The 20,413-nt window shown below is 37.0% G+C and overlaps 1 protein-coding gene across 1 annotated transcript in view; it reads left to right on the forward strand.

The window, feature by feature from the left end:
• The window catches only part of Apoltp (Apolipoprotein lipid transfer particle), a 668,275-nt gene that overhangs the window by 292,245 nt on the left and 355,617 nt on the right, over positions 1-20,413 (forward strand). Inside the window, exons 38-40 of the mRNA XM_067142082.2 lie at positions 1,714-1,850; positions 13,503-13,739; positions 19,858-20,056. Coding sequence (XP_066998183.2) covers positions 1,714-1,850; positions 13,503-13,739; positions 19,858-20,056 — 573 coding nt within the window. The remainder of the gene's footprint in view (positions 1-1,713; positions 1,851-13,502; positions 13,740-19,857; positions 20,057-20,413) is intronic.

A 20,413-nucleotide genomic window follows, 5' to 3' on the forward strand; every position in this document is an offset into this window, starting at 1 on the left:
GTTTGAGTAACAGTGCGCAGGAATTCCATCTTACCTTCCTCCAGATTAGAGTTCAGCAAGTCAGAGATTTCTGTATGCATATTCTTCATGCTTCTCATAATTCCATCCTCCTCTGTAAGATGTTTGGGATTTACAACCATTGATATATCCCAACCAGTCAATTTCCCTATATTTCCAGAGATGATGTGCATGTTACTGTAAACACAGTCAGGCCATTCCTTATCCAATAGCTTCGCAAACTCGTCAAAGCACGTAGCTTCCAAGAGGGTCTGCTCAATATCTAGCACTCTGTCACTGAATTGCTCCTGTGCCCTAACATCACGAGTTATTTTCTTACTGGAGGTAGTGCCCTGTTCCAAATCACTCCTAGCCTTTGGATCTTCATTCACATCAAATTGTTCCCATTCCCACGAATGACTACGAATGATTTCTGCCATTTGTCCCATTTCTTTAATACCTTTCTTTATCTCCGCTTTGGTATTAGGAGTCATCTTAACTAATGCTAATAAGTCTTCACTATGCTTGACGAACTTATCAATTTCTAGTCGCATCTCTTATAATCCTACTCTTTGGTTTATAGTCTTCGTACTCCGTAGTTCATGGTTACGTCCAGCTCCTCGTCCGACATAGTATCTCTTTGATTTTCTACATCTATTTCAACCTCTTTGGATTTGACATTGCTATTCTCAGTACCTCTACTCTCTTTTCTCTTTAAGAACATAACCTTAAATCATTTAAAGGAATATAAATGACCTATTTAACTTATCAGAAAAGGGATGCCTCTTTAGCTCATCAAAGAGAGATAATACCACGTTCTGAAGGGCAGCACTTCCACTTATAATCGCAATATATTTTATCCATACACAGCCTTTAAAACACCACTTAATTAAGCAAATACGCAGAGCACTAAACAACACCAGTAGTAGTAGTAGTAGTAGTAGTAGTAGTAGTAGTAGTAGTAGTAGTAGTACTACCATTTCACTCAGCATGAGTAAAATGATTTATAGCCTAGATTGTAGTGGTTCATCCACTGACTTCACATACCGATTTTCATTAAATTCTCCTCAGCCGCTTCCTCGTGAAGCGTGGACAGACAGACAGACAGAAATTATGGAAAAGTAAAAAGTGCATTTCCTTGTTACTATGGACATGACTGATACAGAAATACCATTCTTTTCAAATTCTGAGCAATGTACAGACAAAACTCTTATTTTACATATATATATATATATATATAGATGAATTTAATGTAGGAACCAAAAACACCTGGACTTCATGAGGCATTGATTAAAGGAAAGTAAACACATGCACCATCAATGTTGTATTCTTGTGATCTTTCATGATGGTTGATTTGCCCCTCCCAGTGTTTATTTTGGTAACGAACAGAACCAGAGGGCTAAATGTTGTTAAAAGTATTAACATCAGTTCAAACTGAAAACCAAGAGCACATTACATGCAAAGCAAATTGATAATAAAAAGGGAAAGAGTAAGCCAAGCATTTGTGTTGAGGAAAGTATAGGTTTATAAACAATATACAGACAATGTGTGAGGACATTTTGTTAACCGTGAGAAACCTACATTGTAGATCCAGAACTGCTATAACTCTTCTAAGGAATAATGCATGACAGTAAATAAATGTAGTGCTATGCCAGATGTGATATATTTTAGAATTTAAAGAAATAAAATTTACACACATAATTGTTTACTCAACAGGTTACTTCAACCTTAGACAAATCATTTTCCCTTAGTGGGAAGATATACCAACAAGACAATGGAAACGTAACAGTGGAAGTAATTGGTAACTCTGCATATGAAGGCTTGGAGAAGATAAGGATATATGGAAGTACACTGTAAGTGGTAAAATAGTAACATTTTTGTGAACCAGGATCTTTATTTTCTTAATACTATGTCAGTTATCTTTTAAATGGTTGCTTATCCCTCTCTTTCTGCCCTGATATCCATTATGTAGGTAGTTCTTTCCTGGCCAATTTCTCAATTCTCTATGGCGAGCGTTAATGTAAATTAAATTTGGTTATATGGCCAGGTGTCCTTCCTGATGCCAACTCCATGTCAAAGGACATATTCACTATTGTGTTTTTATAGTGGTTTAACATTGCACTAATACATCAAAGGTTTCTGGCAACACAATGATAAGAATGAGTATGAAGTGGGCATGGCCTTATTTAAGGCACAGTCTCAGCATTTTCCTGGTATAAAAATGGGGAACAACAGAAAACCATCTTCAGGGCTGCCAACGGTGTAATCCGAACTCACCATCTCCCGAATGCAAGCTTGCAGCTAAGCGACCCTACCCACTTGGCCAACTCACTTGGTTATTGTGTGTTTCTGTGGTGATCATTAGTGTGAATGTGAGTGAAGATGTGTAGCAAGACTGTCACAAACACCCAGCCCCTGAGTAGAAGAATTTATCAAATGCAGCTAATATCCCAGCCTGACTGGGAATAGAACCCAGTGCCTTATGAACCAAATGCTGCTATATTGACCATTTACCCAAGGAACCAGATTGTCCATTACATAGTGATGAAGAAGAATTAACAGTGGATGATAATAAACACACCATGGTTCTTATGGTAAACATGTTACCTCGTTGGTGCCAAAGTACTTTCAGCTAAATTTATTTGGTTGTCTTCAGGCACAGGATAAGAACACCTGTGTTCATTATCAATATTATAATCTATGTTTGTCAGTCCAGTTGAAATTTCAGAACAAAGTACAAAGGATGCATCAAAACTCTTGAAATATTAAACAGACTCTGCATTTGCCAATCATTTATTGGACACAGGACATGAATATGCACATATCAACATAAGGATGAAAAATCTCTACATCAGCTCTAACAGATACAACCTTTACACTCTAGAACAGCATTTTACAATTGATGGTAGGCATACTCCCTGCGGTACCTGAGGTGTTACACAAGTTCGCAGGGTGACATTTTAAAACATGAATACGAATTTAGGCTGTGCTAGAAAGGTTTATTTTAAGAATAAATAACTGTTATATGACCTCAAATATCTAATGGGAAATTTGGCATAAGTTAACCACCTATTGGCAGGTAAGCAGTGCCTTTCTCCTCATTCCTTTAAGGTTTCATACAGGACAATGAGCTCCAGTTTTACCCTGATGTGCTGGCAGACATAAGAAGCCACTGTCACAACCTGGTTATAGATTTCACTCCTTAGTTTTATGAAAATGATAGGACCAAGGATCCAGTTTCTGATCAAGATGCTTTGCTAGCAGTGTTAACAGATCATTGAACTTTCATATGATACTGCAATGAAAATGGTCTTTTCTAAATATCCTCCTTCTGACTTTTGTTTCAAAGCACTACGTGACTACCCCAACCTCACCAAGAAGGCAATCAAGTCTTGGTGCCCTATTTGATGTGATGACTAGACAGAGGAATTTAGGCAAAACTTACTTTTTTTCCTTATCATGGCCAGTTGGCTCAAAATAAAGGTATTATACAGTGCCTCAAAATGCCTGTTCCGACATTTTCAAGTTTTTGTTTTATATTTTTACTTTGCTTTATATCTACTATATTTCTTAACCAGATGAATAACAATCCCTTCTTTTTCCCCATCATCAGAAAGTCTAGTGATGAGCAACACAGTAGGGAAGTACCTAAAACCTTCCTTCCCTTCTCATTCAGTCCTAAAATTCTAGCTTTCACCAAAGTAGCAACATCTTCTTCTCTACTAGAAACACTGGGCTGAATAGCTCAGATAGTAGAGTGCTGGCTTTTTCAGTCCGATGGTATTTGAAGATGCTCAAATATGCCAGTCTCTTGTCAGTAGATTTACTGGCATGTAAGAGAACTCCTGCAGGACAAAATTCCAACACATTGGTGTCTCCAAAACCTGTAGGAGTAGTTTTTGGGATGTAAAACCAATAACATTATTGTTATCTACCATAAACCAGTTTATTACTTATTTGACTTGCAAGTATTCAGAAGAGAGAGAGAGAGAGAGAGAGAAAGATATGCCAAAAATGAAATAATCAAAACTGCTGGGGAAGAATATTAGAAATAAGTTGGACATGGTACTGCAGAAAAGCCTGGACTGAAGATATTAATTGTTGCCACTAAAATTTTAATGGGAAAGAATAGCAAAGATGGAATTTAATTACGAGCTCATTCCAAATCTAAAATATTGTCCCGTTTGTACAGTGGACGTAGAATTCTCTTTTTCAGCCTCTATATGGGAAAATCTAAAAATAGTCCTTGCCACCCATTGTGGGCAGACTATGGGAACAGTGATGAATAAAATCTATGTAAAGAAAGTAATCCATTCAGTTTATGAATGACATGTTCAAAGAGCGAAATATTTGTTAGTTTCTTTTTAATTCTAATTAAGTAAATGTTACGGTGTACATTACCATGATTCTTTAGCAAATTGTTAGCACCTATTTTACATTTCTTAGAATTATAATAGAGCTATGTAAGAACCTATTTTGGGCACCTAAATTTCCACTTTTTAGAACTTGGAGTTCCGCTGTCTGAGGACGACATGTTAAAGTGACTAAAATTGTTGAAGACATACAGAGACTAATACGGTAGCAGATTTCACGTGAAAGCCGACCTAAGGTTAATACTGAGCAACTGGATTCAGTGATAAGAGTTCAAGTATCTCATTTAGTATTGCTCTTTGTTATATCTATTCTCCTCAGTTTTTTAAATTACACCGAACAAGTGCCTCCGCATTTTGGGTCATATAGCTGTGAGCTTGCATTGTTCAGGAGATAGTGGGTTCGAACCCCACTGTCAGCAGCCCTGAAAATGGTTTACCATTTTCACACTGGGCAAATGCTCTGGGGCTGTACCTTAATTATGGCCATGGATGCTTCTTTCCCATTCCTAGCCCTTTCCTATCCCATCATTGTCATAACAAAAATCTGTACTGGTACAATGCAAAGTAAATAGCAAAAGAAGTTGAAATTACAATGTACATCATTGTTGCACCTGGAAAAACCCCTATGTGACAATGTGGCAGAAATACAGACTCATAGCACATATATAATCAAGAGCAAGAATTTTTAAAAATATATTTGCACAATATTTCTTTAAAATACAGAATCTTACCAGCCAGAGTTCTAACCTGAAATATTTCACATAGCAGTTTTTACAGGCACAACAGCGATATTACAGTCAGTTGATTATTTTACCCATGGTGGTTCAATTTTGTCTATATTGATTTACATTCAATCTATGAAAACACATTTCCACCTTGTCAATAATTCACATTTTATTATATTATCTCCCGTACATGTTTCGAGAGCTCAACTTCTCCCTTCCTCAGTGGTGCCAAACACCAAACAAAAATTCTTGGACTTGACATGTTTGTACAATACAGTCATCAAAAAAAAAAAATTATACATAAAATCTTGATTTGAAAATTATTTTATTTTTTAAAGTTTTTGCTAAATAACATAGTAAGGATAATTGGCATTTTAGACACAAAAGGGACGTTTCAACGATTTCAAGATTTTATGTATACTGCTGGGGCTGTACCTTAATTAAGGCCATGGATACTTTCTTCCCATTCCTAGCCCTTTCCTATCCCATCATTGTCATAACACAAATCTGTACTGGTACAATGCAAAGTAAATAGCAAAGAAGTTGAAATTACAATGTACATCATCGTTGCGCCTGGAAAATACTAATCAAAAATAAAGTACTGAGATGACAAATAATTAATAGATAAACAAGAATCAATTCAATCATGATTCAGGATACAACCACAAAGTGACAAGGTTCTTTTTTTAAAATTTTTTTTAAAATTTTACGCCGCACCGACACAGATAGGTCTTGAGGCGATGATGGGATAGGGAAGGCCTAGGAGTTGGAAGGAAGCAGCTGTGGCCTTAATTAAGGTACAGCCCCAGCATTTGCCTGGTGTGAAAATGGGAAACCAAAGAAAACCATATTCAGGGCTGCTGACAGTGGGATTCGAGCCCACTATCTCCCGGATGCGCCCCTAACCACACGGCCAACTCGCCCAGTGACAAGGTTCAAGATTACACCTTATAGTCATAGGCTAATGATCATTTATAACCAATAACATCTGTTTCTTTTTTTTAAACAAACGGAAATGAAAGCTATTCATCATCAAAATAAAAGACAGAATCAGGCAACAATTGAACAATACACAAGGCATCATACAACGTATGGTTAACTAGCATTAAGACAGCTAATAATTTTGAGTTTTTGTTTACATCAATATTATTATTATTATTATGATTATTATTATTATTATTATTATTATTATTACAACTTCCACCATGCGGAGGCTGCCACAAGGACAAAGTATGTCGACTACACAGTATTTTGTCTTCTAAGTTACTGTTGACTTTGCTAGTGTGCCAGGTAGAAAAATCACCACAAGGCTCAGGAATAAATTTGCAGTATGTTTCTTCAGATGTTATATAGATGATTGCGAATTATGGTCACTGAACCTTGTATTGCGGCGATAGCAATGTCGTGAAGTCGTGTCCGGCTGAGACCGAGAGAATCCCATAGCTGTACAAGAAATTTAGGGATTGTGCCTCAAGCTCCGATCATGAGTCCATGGACGGAAATATTGTCTAGGTGATATTTATCTTTATAGTAGTTTACAATTGGCTGGTAAATTGACTTCTTTTCGGCGTCCACCTCTTCGGCCTGGCCAACGTGCGACTCGAAGCGTATTGTGGGATCTAAGATTAGTCCTTGCTTGCTAGCTGGTTGAAAGGTTATCATGTCAATACGCCTGTTACTCCCGTCGGTAGCTAGGCCAGAGACCTCTTCATGCACCGTGAAACCATGATCCCTCAGTGAGGTTGCAATCATGTGTCGTATTGTATGATTTAACATTAAGAATTTCATTCTTTAGTTTCCGTATTGAATCCAGATTCACAATAGAGAATTGGGAAAAATTATCCACCTTTTCAATACAATGTATTACGTGAGGGTTTTACATTTAAAATATCATGTTTATTTACATCTGGTACCGGTTTCGACAATGTTTGATGTCATCATCAGCCAAGGACAATTGTACAAAGATATATTATATTAATCATGACTCCTACAGTAATATAACATGTAATGAATATAAACATGAAAATAATTTAAAGATATATACATATATAAGCTGACAGTCAATGGGATAAAAGATTGTTTTATAAGGTGTACACCTTAGTATTTTAGTTAAAAAAGGAGAAAGTATTGAAAGTGAAGTATAATAATCAGCTTTAAGTGACATATTTGTCTGTTGAACAGTAGGGTTGTGTTTTTGGAGGCTGTATAGCCATGTTTAACATTATAAAAGTAGACACATGCTTAGTTATGAGTGTTTCTAAATAAAAATATGTACAGTAAAATCTAGAAAGTATTCGAATATGGCTTGAGCTTGAGCTTAAAAGATTGAATATCACTGCACATTGATGTTGGCATATAAAATGTCCATTGGTGGATTCTATGTATAAGTTGTTTGTACTCTAATTTATATCATATTAGATAGAGAATTTTAGATTGAGAGCAGTTCTGTTGTAATGGTATTGAAGAGATTCTTGTGCTATGAGTTGCAAGTACATAGGTTGTTCGAGAAGGATCTTGAACCAAGGCGGAACCTATAAGAAAATATAATCCGCGATTTTAGAATTACGTAAGCCAGGAATGTATATTATTAATAAGAGTACAAACAACTTATACATAGAATCCACCAACGGACATTTTATATGCCAACATCAATGTGCAGTGATATTCAATCTTTTAAGCTCAAGCTCAAGCCATATTCGAATACTTTCTAGATTTTACTGTACATATTTTTATTTAGAAACACTCATAACTAAGCATGTGTCTACTTTTATAATGTTAAACATGGCTATAAAGCCTCCAAAAACACAACCCTACTGTTCAACAGACAAATATGTCACTTAAAGCTGATTATTATACTTCACTTTCAATACTTTCTCCTTTTTTAACTAAAATACTAAGGTGTACACCTTATAAAACAATCTTTTATCCCATTGACTGTCAGCTTATATATGTATATATTTTAAAATTATTTTCATGTTTATATTCATTACATGTTATATTACTGTAGGAGTCATGATTAATGTAATATATCTTTGTACAATTGTCCTTGGCTGATGATGACATCAAACATTGTCGAAACCGGTACCAGTTGTAAATAAACGTGATATTTTAAATGTAAAACCCTCACGTAATACATTGTATTGAAAAGGTGGATAATTTTTCCCAATTCTCTATTGTGTATTGTATGATGGCGAGAATTTCTCAATACCTCCCCGTGAGGGGAGGCTCCCAGCACTGGGGCAAGAGTTTCGTGCTCTCTGTGGCAATGCCGACAGAGGGTGTTGTCCTGGAACCTTCCTGGCACGGAGCGAACGGCGCACACATTCGCTGTCATCTTGATGGCCTCTCTCCATTCCGCACAGGATAAGCCTTGGTGATCTCTTATCCATTTGTTTCCTGGCGTGTATTCCTGGAAGAGTCCAAGGCCCTTTCCTTTGTGCAGCAACTTCGTCCATGACTGAACTTCTCTGTCTCTTAGTATCTGTCAGACCTTCCTTACGTTGGGAAGATGGCTATTTTTGGACATAACTCGATCATTTATTTCTATGCCTAGGTCTTACAAACAAATTGTACGTTCTTGTTCCAAGTTCCTAGTTGCATTAATGTAGCCGTTATTTGCAAGTGATAATTTATTACAGATGTTAATATGCTGTAGTTTGGCTTCCCAAGTGGCGCGAAACAAACCGAGGCCTTTATACTTCCTTTCGGTGTATACCATGTGATCTGGAACATCTGCTGGTAGTTATAATAATTCTTTAGTTTCACTCTTTAATATTTTATCCGTATCTGATAGAAAAGTTTGAAGTATCTTGTTTAGGGGAGTAACTTGGAGTGGGTAAATAAGAGTAGGTGATATTGAACTATTTAAAATTGAAAATTTGTGGTCAGATTGCAGCAATGGTGAGCTAACAAGGGTGTCAATCTTGTTTCGCATCTTGTCAAGTACGGCTTGTGGATCCAGTTGAAGTTCATTGATGAAATTCACACCTAAGTAATGAATCGCACTTCCGTTGCACTGTGATTTAATTTCACAGTCGTCATTAATGATGATATTCTCCTCCGTTAGCTGACCTTTCTTGATAGAAAGACAAGCTGATTTTGAAGCGCTGATGTCCAGGCCGAGTTCCTTAAGTCTTTCTATGGCGATCCTGGCTAGTTCGGCAGCAGATTCAGTGTTTTTCCCAAATAATACCGTACCGTCGGCGAAACACATTATAGTGACGTTGGGCTCCTCGTTTGCAATAGAGTAACCGTAATTCCTTGCTAAAGAATCTCCAGATAGTTCTTCCACAATATGATTGGTAGCGATGTTAAATAATGCCGGTGACAAAGGGGAGCCTTGAAGCACACCGCGATTAATTTTGATGGGTTTTGTTCTCTGTTTTCATGTCTGTATCTGTGTTACGTTTCCCTCTTGTAGAGCAATTATCAGTCTCGTCAGTTTTTCGGGCACTCCGACCGACTCCAGTGTGCTCTGGAGGTGCGCATATCCGACGTTATCAAAAGCTTTGCGAACGGCGAGAAATGTAATGCATGCATCATTCTTTTCTTGCCTAGTGTGCTGTAAAGCGGCTTCCAAAATTGAGGTATTTATGTAAGTACTGGGTGTATTGGTGAAACCCCTTTGATTGTCATGAAACACAATGTAGTTGCGAAGCAGTTTATCAAGAACTTTCTCGATGACTCGTCTAATAACTTAGCATGAATGCATCTGAAGATATACTATTAGGCCTAACCTCACGTATAGTAAATTTCGTAAGAATTTGAAGAAACTTTAACCCAAAATTGGAATTATAACATACCTTCAAAATTTTACTAAGAAATAATGTTAACAGAAGAAAAATTTGGTCCTAACAGATATGAAAGATTCCCAATAGGGTAGATATGAAATGTTAATGTGAAATCGAAGTATAGTATTCATGCCGATATAACCGACATAAGAAATGGATATACATAAAATTTTGATTTAAAATTTACCAAGAATAATATTTGATCATTGAATTGAAGGTTCTTAAATCAACGTTTACTGAATTAAGACAAGGTTACATGATGAAAATTCAAACTACTACATGGGTATCAATAAACAATTGCCCAAAATTAAATAAAGGTGAAATGAAACATTTTGACGCCTTGTGCTGATGATAAGGTTTTAGGAATGATCCTTAGTGTGATCCTTAGCCAGGATCATATTCCAAACCTCTGTACTTCATCCCTTGCGATAAATGCAAGAATCCGTCTGAACGCGACTCCACCTTCTTCAAGACTACAAAAGTCACTCGTCTTTTTTTGTGTATCTAATTATTTGCCACATTATTGCAGTTATGTATAGTGGCCACTTGGTGCACCACCAACTGGATGAAAGTTCAGTTAACATTCATGCCGACAGATAGCGTTCAAATGCATACCAGCTGCATTTCCTCGTAACTTAAGGAAATGAAAAATTAAGGTGTAAAAACACCAATGACAAAGGTTTCAAAGGTTTCAAATTCTTTTAATGCAATTCTGAGTTCTTCCTCAGCGTTGTCATTATATAAAGAATACATCTAAGGAGGGATTAAACCTGTATGGCTACAGCATTTCTTAATATTGTTGTTGATTTAATTTCATCCCATGAACACTGTATCATGAAGACCACATCCTTAAGTGACAGATTGATTGGCCACATAATTATTAATGCACTCTATAATGTGTTTGACCTAATGATGGCGGTAATGTGCTTAAAAGCATTTTATGACTCCAGCATCTAAAGGATGAAGGAATCCTGTGCCATTAGGTGGTATGAACTCAATTGTTGCATTGCTGGGCGGCTCTGTCCTGCGACAACTTGCATTATCAAGGATAAGTAAGACATGCCTCTTTTCCTCTTCATGGCTTCATTGAAATCCCGTAACGAGGTAATAAATTCAATTGCAGTCATCCATGCCTTTTTGTTGTAACAGTAGTCACCATTGAAGCATCATGGCCAAGCAGCTTTCCCAATGAGAGTTAATTTTCTTTTATCACTGCCATCAGCATTTGTATAAGAAGCTACACTAATCCTAACCTTGACTTTCTTGGAACATTTTATGGGTGCAGAAGAATTTGTCTTAATCAGGCTGCATTCTGAAAAATAAACCACTTTCGTCCATGTTGTAAAGATTTTCCAACTGATATTTGTTTATTACATCACACAATCTTTTCCTTCCATTGGACACTATGTTGTCATCCACTTTGCCTGTTTTATCTTGCATAGTGTACTGTGAAAGGCCACGCCTCTGTTTAAAATGTGCCAACCATCTGTTACTGTACTAAAATTCCTTTATTCCCACTCTGTCACCAAACTCTCAATGATTTTTTCATAATTTGTATTAACCTGGCTTTTCCACAGAGTTAAGGCATCCTCTGGCTCTCCATGTTTTGCAGGCTTAAGGCATGTTGCACTAGAAGAAGAATGTTCTTTAAACCACTTTTCTTTTTTCATTTAACAGGCGAGTTGGCCATGCGGTTAGGGACGCGCGGCTGTGAGCTTGCATCTGGGAGATAGTGAGTTCGAATCCAACTGTCGGCAGCCTTGAATATAGTTTTTCATGGTTTCCCATTTTCACACCAGGCAAATGCTGGGGCTGTACCTTAATTAAGACCAGGGCCACTTCCTTCCCACTCCTAGGCCTTTCCTATCCCATCGTCGCCATAAGACCTATCAGTGTCGGTGCGATGTAAAGCCACTAGCAAAAACAGAAACAAAAAAAAAAGGCTTTTTCATTTACACCTCCAACAGTCTTTCCCCAAAGTAATGAAAAGTGGGATGCGATAATCTGCTGTCTAATCTTTGGAAACTGTTTCTTATATTCACAAAGTTCACGCATTTTTGAAGGGATATCACTGCTCTCTTCATTTTAATGCCCAGTGTCCCTGCAGTACTGTAACAACTGAATGACACTTAACAGTAGAGTAGAATTTGTGTCCATTTTTGCTTAAGTAATGTGTGAATACCCCTTCCACCCTCATGCGCTACCTTTAAACCTTTATTGTTGCAAATCTTCACTAATTTCAAATTACAAATAAACCTGTATCCTTGACAGTAAACAGGAATTCGGGAAGTTCGAAGCTTCGAGAAGAAGGCTTGCTCTGCTGCCTTTGATAGAAAGGGTTGTTTCTCGGCACTGTATACCTTCCCTTGATAGCCACTATTGTCTATTCTATAGCAATTCCAGGAAATCTCATTGGCCATATTTTGTGACATTTTACCCTTACTGTATTTTGGCACTAAGTGAATAGGCACAGTAACGAGGTTTCTCATGTATTTAGCATACAAGCAAATCTGTTTGCAAGTACTTCTTGGCACAATGCAAGGGTGGCATATTAACAGGGGGCACTGTATCGGGGGTTGACTGTACTAATTACATTACTTTTCAGAATACTTATCTCTATAAAAATTGCTTAGAATTTAGATATTGGTACTTTAAAAAATTAGAGCAGGAGAGATTGTACTTGAGAGAGAGAAGTTGGGAAACACTGCTATATGAAAATAAGACACCTCAGCCCCACTTAATCCAACAACATTCTCGATTCACCATACACCAACATGGCACACCTTTATAATCTTGATGTGGGAAATGTAGGATAAAATTAAGCTGAGTAAACATAGGAAAAGGGAAAAGGTAAAAAAAGAATGTTTATATATATATAAGTGATTAAAAATAAACTAGAAACACACAGCAAACAAAACAGAGAGACCAGTGGGTCAATACAAATAATATAAAGGAAAAGACAAGTGATGAATAAAACGTTTTCTTTCTAGCAGACTATCCTCTTCTTATTCGGTCCTTACTCACCATATTGAAAAGTAGTTGAAAGAAAAGGGAAGTGTATGATTTAATCCCTTAACTGAGTTGCATATCTCCCTGAGTTAAAGATGAATATTTAAATATTGTGAGCCTTGATCAATATTTTTTCTGATGCTGTTACAGTTTATTAGTAGCAGTGAGTGAGGTTTTATCAGTCATATTTGTTTCTTCAGTGCATTGCTCCCTGGGGAAACAGCTGTCTTAATACTTCTCCAATCAGGCATAAAAATTTAGCCAACGATTATGTTGTTGAACTGTCAGTAGTTGATGTTAACATTGTCTCTGGAAAGAATTGTTCTGCCATATTCATCACTATTCTCTCAGAATGTAGGACTAGGTCTTAATCTGTTCTCATTGTAAACAACCTGGTCATAGTCTATTTACCTCTCTCCATCTTATGCGATGAGCAATGGTTGTAAAAATCTTGTATTAAATTCTCTTTGCAATATTATTTTTGTAATGGCTGTAGACATTAAGATATTTCTGGCAATTGTTCACAACATTTTGTTGGGAGATTGTGAATCATAAATAATTAGTTTGTAATTTCAATTTAATTGTACTGTCTTTACTATTATTTTCAGCCTTCAGAAAGATTTTGGTAATGTCAAAGCATCATTTGATGTAACAAGAGCTAAAGGAGGTGTCAACTGTGATTGGGTGTGGCTTTTCACAGAAGACATGAAAATCCATCTGGATGGATTCTACAGTGACAAGGATCTGCAGAAGCATGGTGTTGTCAATATGTTTTATAAGAATCCTGGACAACCATTTGGACCCTTATCTCTTGGACTAAATGTGGAATTTGATCATTTGTGGATGTAAGTACTCTGCAATTTTCCTGATATTTCTATTGTAGCATGATATAATTCCTTAATAGTGCCATATTTACTTGTATAATGTTTTAGTTCTTTTTAAAGCAATCTTTACCTCAGAAAGTGAGGGTGGGAATTATACTACCGGTAATTTAATTTTGAATCTAAAATACCAATGGAATTCCACCACTTTTGCAGTATGGCCCTTTGGCAGTACCTTACACACAGAAAAGAAAAGTTGATCCTCTTCATTAATCTACACAGCCACCCTCTGTGCTTCCTTTAAACTGTGAGTTTCCTGTTTTGCTTTTCTCTGCGTCTTCACCACCTTTAACTGTAGCATTTTGTGAGAAGCTGAAAAGCCGTCATTTCTTAATCCGATTAGAACAGTCCTTTTCTCTTTTTTCTTTTTTTTTTTCTTTTTTCACATAATGACCTGATTGTTTCAATTTTAATGATAAGGCTGTCTTCTTGGGACATTGAACTGTCCTTTTTATTTATGCCCGTTGCATATATATGATGGCTCTACATAATACTCGCATGCTACAGCACGACTGCCGTTATTTTCTGCAATCATGATCACTGTTAATTTAAACTATGTGCTGTAACTCCTGTTTTCTTTGCCCATTACTAACCACTCTTCATTTACATAGGAAAAATAATTAGCACAGTGTCTGGTATAGGTTTTAGAACAAGTGTGTGTGGTTAAATAGCATACTAGTAATGCATGCATGGATCAGTATTATCTGTTGTTTGCCAAGGCGAACAGTCTTCTTACTGCAGTGTTGCTGCTTGGGCTTCTAGTTGTAGCATACAAACTGATGACTATCTGTTGAAACAATAGGGTTATGTCTTACACAGTTTGTGGAAATGAATGCGACATTTTATTTTGTTTTCCCTGGCTAGACTGTGTGTTAAATATCACAGTTAACTGTGCATTAAATAATACAGGTTTCAGAATGTGCCAGGTATATAATATATTTTTGACATAGTTGCCTATGTTGTAGGGCCTTGGTGTTGACCATCATGTATTTGCAAAGAAATGAAGTATTTTGAAATGGCATGACTGAATTAAGCACAACAGTAAAAGGAAGGTTTCGTTATCGATTATCAGACTGCATCATGAACAGAAACAGCAGAGAAAATGATGGATGCATTGAATAATTGGCAATCAGCCCAGTTGCTTGAACACTACATAGCATTTGTTAATGAATATAGCATTAGTGGTTGTTCCTCCTAATCAATACAGTTCAGACTGGTACACAGTTATACATTAAATGTACACATGGTACTAATGTCATCCCTGAAATCTTGGGTCATCTTCAGCCATACAACCATAATAATATTAAAAACTAAATAGCCTATACAAATATCTTACGAATTATACACACAATCATCTTGCCAATTGTTCTTTGAGTGTATTGCTGCACATTAAATAAAATGTAACTCTACACTTGATGTATTAAAATAACTTCCACAGGTTAAAATACTAAAAATCTAATGTAGGTTGGTTACGGTATTGTACATCAACTTGAAGCAAAATACTCCTTGATCGTTATTATCTATAAGAAGTAAGATAGGGTTGGTTGATTTCACCATATAAACACAAGTCACTCAATATAACCATATAAATGATCCTGTCAGTTTGTTGTATAAATACATATTGCTTGTTGCATAAGTCTGTACTTGATATTATTCAAATAATTTATGCACGTTAAAGTTTTGTAAAGCGAATATAGTAATTGCAAGTGTTGTGTGTCATTGATGTCACTGTCTTGGTTGTTGTCCATAAGAAGCAAAATGGATTTGTCAACTTCACAATGTTTGAATAACATGTATGACTCTTGATTAATAATATTATGTTATGGATGTTATGTACTGGGTTATTATAATACGTGAAGTCAAATGGTTATTTGTTTTAGAAGGAACATCCCCTCAGTGCTATTTTGTTAGGTTCTTGATGGAACATGTTGAGAACACAGCTGTAAATGTGTCTGGGCAGGCTGTGTTGGATATCTGAAAATATAGAAAAGACTAAGTGAAAATGTGTGAAAACAAGCAGAGTGTGAAACGGATAAGTTTAAATAATGTACTTACTCCCTCTAGTTCATCTAGATCTTCTTAATATCACATTGCCGTCACTCTGTCTACTGTCTTCTGTGTGAGAGGGGGAGGTGTGGAAGGCAGGATCAGATGAGGGACTTGAAGTTGGGATGGGGTTGATGTGTATTGTTTGGGATGGAGAACTTTTTAAGATAGGTGTTAACCAATCGATGGAATGATAGAGTCATACAAAATATTTACTTTTCCAGTTAGTTCATTTAAATTACAGTTTGGGTTGATGAACTGGTCGATTTGAATGAAAAATTCCTTGGTGATGTTAAGCAGGGTCCCTTTTTGTATAATTTTTAAGATACATATATGCAGTCGCTTAAGTGCAGCCAGTATCCAGTATTCAGGAGATAGTAGGTTCAAATCCCACTGTCAGCAGCCCTGAAAATGGTTTTCCGTGGTTTCCCATTTTCACACCAGGCAAATGCTGGGGCTTTACCTTAATTAAGGCCACGGCCGCTTCCTTCCCATTCCTAGGCCTTTCCTGTCCCATCATCGCCATAAGACCTACCTGTATCAGTGCGACGTAAAGCAAATAGCAAGAAAAAGTGAAAAAAAACTTTAAGTTAGAAGGAAGGATGAGAGAAATACTATTCACTTACTGACTTTCCAGTCAAATACCAAAATGGGGAAGGGATAAAAACGAAGTACTCTAGGACATTCGCTCATTTTTAAAGTTTCATCCCACCTGTGCGTCTTGAATTGTATCAACCTCTCTGACGGAATAATGATGCTGAAGAGAACTACAGTGATATTAGTATCTTACAAGATGTTACAGGGGACTATCAATCAATCAATCAATCAATCAGTCAATACTGATCTGCATTTAGGGGAGTCACCCAGGTGGCAGATTCCCTATCTGTTGCTTTCCTAGCCTTTTCTTAAATGATTTCAATGACATTGGAAATTTATTGAACATCTCCCTTGGTAAGTTATTCCAATTCCTAACTCCCCTTCCTATAAATTAATATTTGCCCCAATTTGTCCTCTTGTATTCCAACTTTATCTTACACTACAATAATTTTAAACTATGTTCAGCCGTATCCTAATTAAAATACCAGTACCGTATGTCACCAATATAAATAGTCCGTTATTGGACATTATAAATTTTCCAGCTAACTCATTCCTGGTTGCCAGCATTTTGCCCTCGTGTGCTAGGTTGGGCTCATCAGTTGTTACCTAGCACACCTACCAAGACGCTGGCTAGTGCATATCGTGGAGGCCATTGCGTAAGCTACTTGGAGCCACCGGCAGTGCCAATGCACTATGAGAGACTTTGTCTCTTTACCAAAAATTGATGCCTGCTTGGCCAGCAGAAGATGTAGATGTTGATTCCCGTAAGGAATCTGAAATATTTGAATGAGTAAATTTATAATACCAATATAAATTGTCCGTTATTGGACATTAAAAATTTTCCAGCTAACTCATTCCTGGTTGCCAGCATTTCGCCTTCGTGTGCTAGGTTGGGCTCATCAGTTGGTACCTAGCACACCTACCAAGATGCTGGCTAGTGCACACCGTGGAGGCGACTGTGTAGGCTACTTGGAGCCACCGGCAGTGCCAATGCACTATGAGAGACTTTGTCTCTTTACCAAGAATTGATGCCTGCTTGACCATCAGATGATATAGATGTTAATTCCCATTGGGAATCTGAAATATTTGTCCCAAATGAGTAAATTTATAATACCAATATAAATAGTCCGTTATTGGACATTGTAAATTTTCCAGTTAACTCATTCCTATTTGCCAGCGTTTCACCCTCGTGTGCTAGGTTGGGCTCATCAGTTGGTACCTAGCACACCTATCAAGACGCTGGCTAGTGCATACCGTGGAGGCCACTGCGTAGGCTATTTGGAGCCATCTGCAGTGCCAACTGATGAGCCTAACCTAGCACATGAGGGCAAAACGCTGGCAACCAGGAATGAGTTAGCTGGGAAATTTATAATGTCCAATAACAGACTATTTATATTGGTATTATAAATTTACTCATTCGGGACAAATATTTCAGATTTCCTATGGGAATCAACATCACCGTATGTCACTACTAAGCACAAACAAAAATTGAAAAACCATGTGTATTTAATACTTGAACATTTTGCAAACACAGAGCAGACTTTGATAATGTACCCTCTCACTTAAATTGTAAACAAGTTATATGGTTAAATATTAACTGTTCCTAATGGAAAACATTCATTTCTATGTTTTTCAATATTTGAAAAACTTTCTTTCCAAACCGAACCAAACCAAAGCAAGCCCCGTAGTGCAACAGCCCCAAAGGGCCATGGCCTACCAAGCGACCGCTACTCAGCCCGAGGGCCTGCAAGTTTACGAGATGTCATGGGGTCAGCACGACAAATCCTCTCGGCTGTTATTCTTGGTTTTCTGGACCGGGGCTGCCATCTTACTGTCAGATAGCTCCTCAATTGTAATCACGTAGGCTGAGTGGACCTCGAACCAGCCCTCAGTTGCAGGTAAAAATCTCTGACCTGGGCGGGAATTGAGGCAGGCAAACTTTCCTTCATAAGATATAAATAATGTGTTCTCTGAAAATGTTACAAAACTCCCTTTTTTGGAGGGATGGGGGCAATATTAATTTTTTTTTTCAGTTATAAATATTTTAAAATAAATTGTTTTGAAGTGTCAGGAATATATTCTTTAATTATAAGATCACAGAATATTTAGAATTTTTCCTACACTTAACGAACTTTGATTGCTCTTTTCTTAAAATTTGTTAAAATGAGGGATAGACCCTTCTTCCAATAAACCCTTCAGTTGCCGTCATGGACAACATTGTGCGAGCAAATTGCCCAATTATATCCCTGCATGTTGTGAAAATGCTGTCCACAAACAAGGGAAATGTATATATTATTCTCCATCAACTATTGGGTTACTAGAAAGTGTGCTTGGAATGGGTCACCAAAACATCTCATTGAGGTCCAAGAGGATTGGAGGATGGGCAAATGCAAGGAGCTTCTGATTCATGCACAGGGGACAGTTTCTTGTGGCCACAAGTAAAACTTGATGTTACCATGTCGATCTACCACAAAGTTGAAGGGTATGGAATGGAACAATTTCTGCTCTCCATGCCTAGAGTAAGCTCATTCCTCCATTAGAGCTGGAAAATGATGACCACATTTTGCTTCAACGAGAACACCTATTGCTTTTGATTAAGTGCAGGTCATATGAACAGTGCAACCACAAACAACACTACCTTACACAAACTCAAATGACCATTAAGAGAAAGCAACCCAGCATGTTGTCAAATGAGGTTATTCTTTTTTTTTGACAGCTCATTCCCACATATTGCCCATGTATACCAAACTCTGCTAAGGTGCTTGCTTGCATTACAATGTCCTCAAATATCCACCATACAAATCCAACTTCTCAGCCTGCAACTGTTGCATTCTTGGACATCTGACAAAATTGCTGAAGGGCCGTTAATTCCCCATGATGCTCAGATCTGTGACACCATTGAAGAAAGAGTCCGCTGTCAACCGGAACTTCCTTCACTCAGGGTATCCACCATTACACTATTATGACACACTTGGACATGCACTTGAAAAGATTTCTGAAACAAATTTTGCAGTGGATATGTAATCTATGTACACAGCTACTTCTAGAATGTTTGCACATTCCTACAAATTACAAAACAAACAAAATTTTTCATTTGAACAATTCACATCCCCTAAAAGAAATGTTATGCACTTGCATTGCTTTTATTATTATTTACATATTTTATGCTTTCATTGTAGCACTTAAAACAAATCATATACATCTAAGTCTTCAAAAAATTAACTGGGATTTTAGCTTATCATCATCTTCCTCCTCTCCCAAAACCTCTTCATTCTTTCCAAGCTAGGTGCCCTTTCTTCATCAGATATGTTTTTATTATATGATGAAGAAATAAAGTTTAAAATGCATAGTTTGTTAAGAGTGCAATAAGTTTCTATAATGTATTCAATTTACTTTGATATTGAACACATCATCAGTGGACCATAATTCTCTGTTTTAGGTTTGGAACAAATGTTTCACTGAGCATGATTTCAACTGAGAATTTGGACATGTTGTTAAATCTGGAGCTTCCTCCACCACAACATGAAATCCATACCTTCCATGTAAAATTATTCTACACCGATAAGCTTGAAAGCCTACTTCATATTCTCAAATATTCCACACTGTATTCTAAGAAGACTTATGGTGTATCAGCCAAGGTAAGTATATGCCGGCATATTGGGCAAGAAAATATGATAATTGATAGAGAATAAGATGCATGAAAACTGCTGTATGGGGAGGTTTTTAGGACCGTATTTCAAGAACAGTTCTGAGTAACTGAGGAATGCTACAAGAAGGACTGACTATTTTTTTGTTTTATGGTAGAGAAGATGCATGTCAGAGGACATGTGGATATGATGTTGACCCTCTTGAGGGATTTTAGTATCAAGGAAAGGTTATTGAAGGCAATGAAAAGTATTTATTAGTTCTTACTTCCCGATATGGTAAATCAGCAACTGAACAATACGATGCAGATCATTTCTGGGACTGTTCTCCAACATATTGGTTACCATTTC

This window comes from Anabrus simplex, chromosome 2 (genome assembly GCF_040414725.1).
Source record: "Anabrus simplex isolate iqAnaSimp1 chromosome 2, ASM4041472v1, whole genome shotgun sequence".
Classification (NCBI taxonomy): Eukaryota; Metazoa; Arthropoda; class Insecta; order Orthoptera; family Tettigoniidae; genus Anabrus; species Anabrus simplex.